At 35.8% G+C, this 10,240-nt stretch overlaps 1 protein-coding gene across 11 annotated transcripts in view; it reads right to left on the bottom strand.

Annotated features, from left to right (window-relative positions):
* Nucleotides 1-481: 481 nt before the first annotated feature.
* Nucleotides 482-10,240, bottom strand: part of CCDC122 (coiled-coil domain containing 122) — a 31,949-nt gene continuing 22,190 nt past the window's right edge. For 10 of the 11 annotated variants that reach the window (XM_042925730.1, XM_042925493.1, XM_042925417.1 and 7 more), the window contains one exon: nucleotides 813-962. In XM_042925730.1, coding sequence (XP_042781664.1) covers nucleotides 813-962 — 150 coding nt within the window. Of the gene's footprint in view, nucleotides 963-10,240 lie in introns of all 11 variants that reach the window. The other variant, XM_042925191.1, reaches the window with a different exon arrangement.

Genomic DNA, 10,240 nt, shown 5'->3' with positions numbered 1-10,240 from the left:
TCAATGGAGCCATAAGAAGGAGGATTTTTATCTTAGTATCAAGTTAAATTTTGAAATGTTGCCATGGACATAGTATATGACTTTCAGTGAGAAAAAATACATGGTAGTGTATACTGGTTAATATTCTTTTTTTAAGAGCTCATATTTACCTTGCACGATGCTATAACATCAATTTCATCACAGAATATTACTAACAAATTTACAGACAGAAAAGTAAAAAATTTTATGCATTGCAACACTCTAAAATTATGTTATCTAATAACAAAGAAAAAAATGATTGCTACCTTCAGAATAAAAAACTGAGTAAAGTACCTGAAGCACTGAACATATAACAACATTATTATAAATGTCAATATTTATGGACTACTGTGAAGGCAGCGGTAAAAAAGCAAGTTTTAATAAAATGTTTGAAACAATCATTTAAAATAAATCATTTAAAATAAATCATTTAAAATAAATCATTATAACTTCAAGTGTTTCTTTCCTTCTAAATTTTTACCTCATATGATAGTGCAAACAACACATTTATAAAATAAGAATCATGAGTACAGTTTATCTTATACACTCAAAGTGTTTATATAGAATCTTGCACTATTCTTACATAAGCATTCCTATTGTCTCTCTACTGTTGTCAATTGTAGGCTTGGAAGGTAAACAGGTAACTGATTCAAAAAAAAAAAAAAAAAAGAGAGAGAGAGAAAATACATCTGTTATTAAGACAGACCTCTGGTAGTAGATGCTGGTTGTTAAGAATCCAAAGAATTTTCTGTTTTGTTGGCACAGTCTATGTTCTACATTGCCCTTTAGCCACGTTAGTATTTCATTCCAATGCGTTTTCTCAGTTCAGCTGCAGTTTTTTCCAGTTGTTGAATGTTCGATTGCCATTGTCTTCTATTTGACCGAAGCTTGTTCACTTGACAATGCAAACGCTTAAGAATTGCATTATATCTCTTATGTTGTACCTGTTAAAACAAGAGTACACATCCTGAATCTCCCCTCTGCTTTTCCCCCACCAAAGGTCACTCGTTTTGTTTCCAAGTTCCTGCCTTAGCTCAGACCTTCTTTACCGTTATTATGCCATGGGTCCTTTTGACAATATGGTGAAGACTACGGACTCCTCAGAATAATGCTTTTAATGCATAAAATAAGACATACATGATTATAAAAAAATAAATTATATCAAAATACAGCTCTGCAACAGCATCAGGGGAATGGGAACAGAGACATCAAAATACTACCATAAAGATAAAGTGAAAACTTGTCAACTGACACTTCACATAAAGTTCTATAAACTTTATGTCATTCTAAGTTTTCATTTTTGTTAATTCTTTAAGTTCAGATAATTCATTGAAACTGGTGAACTAAGCCTGCTAATATGTTTACAAAATAAAACATGACTTGAAAAGGATTAGAAATAAATTAATATAAACTGAAACATCATATTAGATGTGAAACTATATTCAAAAAGATTTTTTATACATTGAATATACTTAAGAGGATATATATTTATATCTATATTTCTATATAAAAATATACATACCCACTATACATAATATATTTATATATTATATCCACTGGTATATTAAATAGAATATATTCATAAGGAGAGAATAGTTGCTGAATGTGCACATACTGCTGTTCATAGAATATATTCATAGCAATAAAATAACTAAAACAAATTTTTGTTTAATCAGTAAATTTGGTCAGTTGCATAGTAGCATGCTTCTAAAATTATTCTTCAGTAGTAAGCTACGAAACTAATACACAATGGATCAGAGTAGAGATGTACAAGGTACCCTTAGTGGGACTCCAGATCACCAGTCATAGCTAGATGTCACAAAAGGTATTAATACACCTAAAGAAAGAATATATCATTAGAAGAGGTTTTGTGAAGAATGTAGCACACACATAGGAAAGTTAAGGAGTCATGTGCTGGTAGGAACTGTTTATCTGACAAGTATAATTGTGTTATGGGGATTGGCTCCTTGAGCACCCAGAGCCAGAGGCCAAGAACATTCAAACTCAGATGACTGACTTGATTTCCATGCTCACTAACCAACTCCTGGCTTCCAATGTAGTTCCCTTACAGGGAGAAGCACCAATGGCTGACATAAGTTATCTGGTTTCCTTGAGAGTTTTATTATTGTAAATTAATAAGCTGATATTTGAGTTTTATACATCAGTTTCTTGTGAACTTACTAGCATCTCTCTATGTCTAAGCAACTCTGGGATACTAACAAGATTAAGTTTCTAAGCTCACAAGGCTAAAAGGCAGTTTGGCCAAGAAGTGACTTTATTTTTTTCTTTTTCACATGCCAATATTTCATTTGTCTTATTTTGTATTATTTTAATTCCAGCTAGTTAACATACAATGTTATATTAGTTTCAGGTGTACAATATAGTTACTGAACAATTCCATACATCATGGAGTGCTCATCATGACAGGTGCACTCCTTAATCCCCATCACCTATTTCACCCATCCCTCCTCCACCCGTTTCCCTCTGGTAACTAACTAGAATTTAAATAAAAACTTGAAATTAACAAATAAACAACCCCCCCATGCATACAACAAATGAAGAAAGGGAAAAAAGAGAGAGAGAGGGAGAGAGACAAGAAGTGACTTTGTAAAGGCAAAGTTCACATTGTGAGCCTTCTTGAAAGTCAGCCATTTGTTCAGCCTCTACTGATAACATTCAGACTTTGAGATGTGTCTTAATGTTCAAATTTGATTATCTGTAGGCAGCCAAGGATGTAAATGGTTCTGTACAGAAAGTAACTTTTTGCCTCTAGGAAGTGGATGGGCCACTACTCTCATTTAGTTACTGTTTGTGGCTAGGAAGAAACAAGCAATAATGAAGGAGAGGTGGTGGTCACAAAACACAGTGGCAAAAAGAAAACAAGGCCCTGTATAAGCCAAATCTGACCTCATCCACTACTGTTTTCTTCCTTCCCTCCATTCTAGCCACACTGCTCTTCTAATCTCTGAGCCCAGGAATGGTCTCATCTTAAGACCTTTGCACTTGCATTTACTTTTTCCTGGAAAGCTCTCACTCAGATCTGCATGCCTAGCTCCTTCACTTCTTTTAGGATTTTTGCTGAAAGAGACCTTCTCAGTGCAGCTTTTGATGGCTAGAAGATATAATATTTCGCCTTCTCTCTCCTTACACCACATATATTACATATTCCCTTCTCTGCTCCATTTTTTTGTCCTTAATCCTATCCTTAGCTAACATGCCATATATTTTACTTACATATATTGTTTGTCTATGTCTCCAACTAGAATGCAAGTTCAGGAGGACATGTATCATTAGAAGGGGTTTTGTAAGGAATGTAGCACACACATAGAAAAGTGAAGGAGTCATGTGCTATTTGAGACAGTTTTTGAAAATCAAATGGCTGCTACCCTATTTTGAGAAGAATGTTATATAAAATATATTGCAAAATTCCGTATTGTTCATATACAGAGAACAAATTGGTGGTTGCTGAAGGGATATTGGATGGGGGAATGGGTAAAGTAGGTAAAGGGGATTAAGAATGTATTTATTGTGATGAGCACTGAGTAATGTATAAAACTGATATATTGCATAATACCCAAAATGATGTTGTTATGTTATGTTATGATGTTATGAAGTCTGTATGTTAATCAAATTTCAATTTAAAAAAAGAACACCTCATCTATAGGGAGAAAAACAATTTGGATGACAGGATTTTTCATCAGAAATCATGGAGGTCAGAAAGAAGTGGCACAGCATTTTTCAAATGAGGAAAGAACTTTCAATTCAGAATTATTTTATTTTATTTTATTTTATTTTATTTTATTTTATTTTATTTTATTTTATTTTAATTTTATTAAATATAATCTATTGTCAAATTGGTTTCCATACAACACCCAGTGCTCATCCCAACAGATGCCCTCCTCAATGCCCATCACCCACTTTCCCCTCTCCCCCACCCCCCCATCAACTCTCAGTTTGTTCTCAGTATTTAAGAGTCTCTTATGGTTTGCCTCCTTCCCTCTCTGTAACTTTTTCCACTCTTCCGCTCCCCCCTGGTCTTCTGTTAAGTTTCTCAGGACCCACATATGAGTGAAAACATATTCAACCCAGAATTCTATATGCATCAAAAATATCCATCAGGAGTGAAGGGGAAACCAAGACACTCTCAAATGAAAAAAAACTAAAACACTTTGTCACCAGCAGACCTATTCTAAAAAGAATGAATTTATTTTTCTAAAGAGACAGGAAATGATAAAAGAAGGAATTTTAGAGCATCAGGTAGGAAAGAAGAATATGGTAGAGCAAAAATATAGGTAAACAAAATAGACAAAAGAAGAGGTCACAGCTACAGGGTATGATGTTTCCTTTTTGAGGTGATGAAAATTTCTAAAATTAAATGTGGTAATGGTTACAAATTATTGATAAATATACTAAAAACCATTGAATTATGCACTCTCAATGGATTAATTATATGGTATGCAAGTTATATCTCAATGAAGTTATTTTTAAAAACCAGAATAGTGGTAGCCTGGGGGAAGGAGCACAGAAGAACTTCGTAAGCATGATGGGTAGGTGTTCTATCCTGATCTAGGTGATGGTAATAACAGGTGTAAATATATATCTTAGTCAAAATTAGTCAAACTAAACCTTTTCATTTGTATACCTACTCTTACAACAATTTACCTCAAGAAAGAATATTAGAGTTAAAAATTACTAGGTAATTTCAAATTCCTTTCCAAAATACTTTTTACCAATTTACACTCATACCAACAGTATATTAAAATGTAGGTACTCCACAGAGAACTCCCTTCAGATGTAACTTGACTTGATCTTCTGCACAACATATCATAGTGAAACTGGCAAAATACAAAGATAAAGAGAGAATTCTGAAAGCAGCTAGGGATAAACAGGCCTTAACATACAAGGGTAGACACTTAAGGTTAGTAGCAGACCTATCTACTGAAAGTTGGCAGGCCAGAAAGGAGTGGCAGGAAATTTTCAATGTGATGAACAGGAAAAAGATTCAGCCAAGAATCCTGTATCCAGCAAGCCTGTCATTCAGAATAGAAGGAGAGATAACAGTTTTCCCAAAAAACAAAAACTAAAGGAATTCATCACCTCTAAATCAGCCCAGAAGAGATCCTAAGGGAGACACTGTGAGTGAAAGATTGCAAGGACCACAAAGGACCAGACACATCACTACAAGCATAAAACTTACAGATAACACAATGACTCTAAACCCATATCTTTCAGTAATAACACTGAATTTAATGGACTAAATGCTCCAATAAAAAGACATAGGGTATCAGAATGGTTAAAAAAACAAGACCCATCTTTTTGCTGTCTACAAGAGACCCATTTTAGACCTGAGGACACCTTCAGATTGAAAGTGAGGGGATGGAGAACCATCTATCATGCTACTGGAAGTCAAAAGAAAGCTGGAGTAGCCATACTTACATCAGACAAACTAGACTTTAAACTAAAGACTGTAACAAGAGATGAAGAAGGCATTACATAATAATTACGGGGTCTATCCATCAGGAAAGCTAACAATTATGAGTGTCTATTCACTGAATTTGGGAGCACCCAAATATATAAAACAATCACAAACATAAGCAATCTTATTGGTAAGAATGTAGTAATTGCAAGGGACTTTAATACTCCACTTACAACAATAGACAGATCATCTAGACAGAAAATAGATAAAGAACAAGGGCCCTGAATCATAACTGGACCAGATGGACTTGACAGATATATTTAGAACTTTTCATCCTAAAGCAGCAGAATATACATTTTTCTCAAGTGCACATGGAACATTCTCCAAGATAGATCACATACTGGGTCACAAAACAGCCCGCAATAAATACAGAAGAATTGAGATCATACCATGCACACTTTCAGATCATAATGCTATGAAACTTGAAAACAACCACAGGAAAAACTTTGGAAAACCTCCAAATGCATGGAGGTAAAAGAACATCCTATTAAGGAATGAATGGGTCAACCAGTCAATTAAAGAAGAAATCAAGAAATATATAGAAACAAATGAAAATGAAAACACGATAATCCAAACTCTTTGAGATGCAGCAAGGCAGTCCTAGGAGAAAAATACATTGTAATCCAGGCCTATCTCAAGAAACAAGAAAAATCCCAAATACAAAATTTAACAGCACACCTAAAGGAACCAGAAGCAGAATAACAAAGAAACTCCAAACCAGCAGAAGAAGAGAAATAATAAAGATAAGAGCAGAACTAAACAATATAGATTAAAAAAAAAAAACAACAACAGTAGAATAGATCAATGAAACCAAGAGTTGACATTTTGAAAAAATAAACAAAATTGACAAACCTCTAGCCAGGCTTCTCAAAAAGAGAGAGGGAGAGGATCCAAATAGATAAAATCATGAATTAAGATAGATTTATCACAATCAATCCCTCAGAAATACAAGCAATTATCAGAGAATACTAGGAAAAATTACATGCCAACAACTGGACAACCTGGAAGAAATGGACAAATTCCTAACACCCACACACTACCAAAACTCAAACCAGAAGAAATAGAAAATTTTAACAGACCCATAACTAGTGAAGAAATTGAATCAGTTATCAAAAATTTCCCAACAAATAAGAGTCCTGGACCCGATGGCTTGCCTGGGGAATTCTACCAGACATTTAAAGCAGAGTTAATACCTAACCTTCTCAAGCTGTCCCAAAAAGTAGAAATGGAAGGAAAACTTCCAGACTCATTCTATGAAGCCAGCATTACCTTGATTCCTAAACCACACAGAGACCCCACAAAAAAGGAGAACTACGAGCCAATATCCCTGATGAACATGGATGCAAAAATTCTCAACAAGATACTAGCAAATTGAATTCAACAGCATATAAAAAGGATTATTCACCATGATCAAGTGGGATTCATTCCTGGGCTGCAGGGCTGGTTCAATATTCACAAATCAATCAGTGTGATCCATCACATGAACAGAAGAAAAGATAAGAAACATGATCCCATCAATAGATGCAGAAAAAGTCTTTGATAAAGTACAACATCCTTTCTTAATAAAAACCCTCAAGAAAGTCGGGATAGAAGGAACATACTTAAACATCATAAAAGTCATATGTGAAAAGCCCACAGCTAGTATTATCCTCAATGGGAAAGACTGAAAGCTTTTCCCCTGAGATCAGGAACATGACAGGGATGTCCACTCTAACCACTGTTGTTTAACATAGTGTTGGAAGTCCTAGCCACAGCAATCAGACAACAAAATGAAATAAAAGGCATCCAAACTGGCAAAGGAATCAAACTTTCACTTTTTGCATGATACTCTACATGGAAAACCCAAAAGACTCCACCAAAAGACTCCTAGAAGTGATACATGAATTCAGCAAAGTCGCAGGATACAAAATCAATGTCCAGAAATCAGTTGCATTTGTATACACCAATAACGAAGCAACAGAAAGAAATAAAGAAACTGATCTCATTTACAATTTCACCAAGAACCATAAAATACATAGGAATAAACCTAACCAAAGATGTAAAAGGTCTGTATGCTGAAAACTATAGAAAGCTTACAAAGGACTGAAGAAGACACAAAGAAATGGGAAAACATTCCATGCTCTAGGATTGGAAGAATAAACATTGTTAAGATGTCAGTACTACCCAAAGCAATCTACCCATTCAATGCAATCCCAGTGAGAGTGCACAGAGCTAGAATAAACACCCTAAAATTTGTATGGAACCACAAAAGACCCCAAATAGCCAAAGTAATGTTGAAAAAGAAAACCAAAGCAGGACGCATCACAATCCCGGACTTCAGCCTCTATTACAAAGCTGTAATCATCAAGACAGTATATGGTATTGGCACAAAAACAGACACATAGACCAATGGAATAGCATATAGAACCCAGAATTGGACCCACACATGTATGGCCGACTAATCTTTGACAAAGCAGGGACGAGGATCCAATGGAAAAAAGACAGTCTCTTTAGCAAATAGTGCTGACAGAACTGGACAGCAACATGCAGAAGAATGAAACTGGACAACTTTCTTACACCATACACAAAAATAAACTCAAACTGGATGAAAGACCTAAATGTGAGGCAGGAAACCATCAAAACCCTCGAGGAGAAAACAGGCAACAATCTCTTTGACCTCAGCCACAGCAACTTCTTAATCGACACATCTCTGAAAGCAAGGGCAATAAAAGCAAAAATGAACTATTGGGGCCTCATCAAGATAAAAAGCTTCTGCACAGCAAAGCAAACAATCAACAAGACGAAAAGGCAACCAACGGAATGGGAAAAGATGTTTGCAGATGACATACCAGATAAAGGGCTAGTATGCAAAATCTATAAAGAACTTATCAAACTCCACACGCAAAAAGCAAATAATCCAGTGAAGAAATGGGCAGAAGACATGAATAGACACTTTTCCAAAGAAGACACCCAGATGGCCAACAAGCACATGAAAAGATGCTTAATGTCACGCATTATCAGGGAAATACAAATCAAAGCCACACTGAGATACTACCTCACACCTGCCAGAGTGGCTAAAATTAACAAATCAGGAAACAACAGATGTTGGCAAGGATGTGGAGAAATGGGAACCTTCTTGCACTGTTGGTGGAAATGCAAACTGGTGCAGCCACTCTGGAAAACAGTGTGGAGGTTCCTCAAAAAGTTAAAAATAGACCTACCCTACCACCCAGCAATAGCACTATTAGGAATTTATCCAAGCGTTGGGGCGCCTGGGTGGCTCGGTCGGTTAAGCGTCCGACTTCGGCTCAGGTCATGATCTCGTGGTCTGTGGGTTCGAGCCCCGCGTCGGGCTCTGAGCTGACAGCTCAGAGCCTGGAGCCTGTTTCAGATTCTGTGTCTCCCTCTCTCTGTGACCCTCCCCCGTTCATGCTCTGTCTCTCTCTGTCTCAAAAATAAATAAACGTTAAAAAAAAAAATTAAATAAATAAATAAATAAATAAATAAATAAATAAAGGAATTTATCCAAGGGACACAGGAGTGCTGATGCATAGGGGCACATGTACCCCAATGCTTATAGCAGCATTTTCAACAATAACAAAATTGTGGAAAGAGCCTAAATGTCCATCAAGTGACAAATGGATAAAGAAGATGGTTTATATATACAATGGAATACTACTTGGAAATGAGAAAGAATGAAATCTTGCTATTTGCAGCAACATAGATGGAACTGGAGGGTATTATGCTAAGTGAAATAAGTCAGTCAGAGAAAGACAGATATCATATGTTTTCACTCATATGTGGATCTTGAGAAACTTAACAGAAGATCATGGGGGAAGGGAAGGGGAAAGAGAAAAAGTTACAGAGAGGGAGGGAGGCAAACCATAAGAGACTCTTGAGGACTGAGAACAAACTGAAGGTTGATGGGGGGTGGGGGAGAGGGGAAAGTAGGTGATGGGCATGGAGGAGGGTACATGTTGGGATGAGCACTGGGTGTTGTATGGAAATCAATTTGACGATAAATTATATTAAAATGTACACACACACACAATAGAATACTACTTGGCAATGAGAAAGAATGAATTCTTACCATTTGCAGCAATGTGGATGGAACTAGAAGGTATTATGCTGAGTGAAATAAGTCAGTCAGAGAAGGACAGATATCATGTTTTCACTCATCTGTGGATCTTGAGAAACTTAACAGATGTCCATGAAGGAAGGGAGGGGGAAAATTAGTTACAAACAGAGGAGGGAGACAAACCATAAGAGACTCTTAAATACAGAGAACAAAGTGAGGGTGGATGGGAGGATGGGGGAGAAGGGAAAATGGGTGATGGGCATTGAGGAAGGCACTTGTTGGGATGAGCACTGGGTGTTGTATGTAAGCCAATTTGAGAATAAATTATATTTAAAAATAATAAAATTCAGGTGCTCCATATCTTCCCAACTGTAATATTGATAATCTAAGGGACTAAATATGGCACCCCATTGTGGTTTTAATTATCAATCCATTATTATTAATTAGGTTTGTCAATTTTACCAGTGTTTTTGTATACTCATGTTTCAAAAAATAAGACTTCATATTTTATCCAGTGTTCTACTGGCTTGTTTGACATCTTTCATCTCTTAGTCACTTGTATAAATTACAAATACCTTCTATGAGTCTTATCTTCTTTATTGTAATGGTACATTTTAATAATCCAGAAATTTATGATATTGTCAAAAGCAGTATTTAATCATGTGGTTGTGTGTGTGTGTGTGTGTGTG

This window comes from Panthera leo, chromosome A1 (genome assembly GCF_018350215.1).
Source record: "Panthera leo isolate Ple1 chromosome A1, P.leo_Ple1_pat1.1, whole genome shotgun sequence".
Taxonomy (NCBI): domain Eukaryota; kingdom Metazoa; phylum Chordata; class Mammalia; order Carnivora; family Felidae; genus Panthera; species Panthera leo.
Note: the sequence above shows the minus strand (reverse complement) of the source record. Positions and strands in the feature narration are given on the sequence as shown.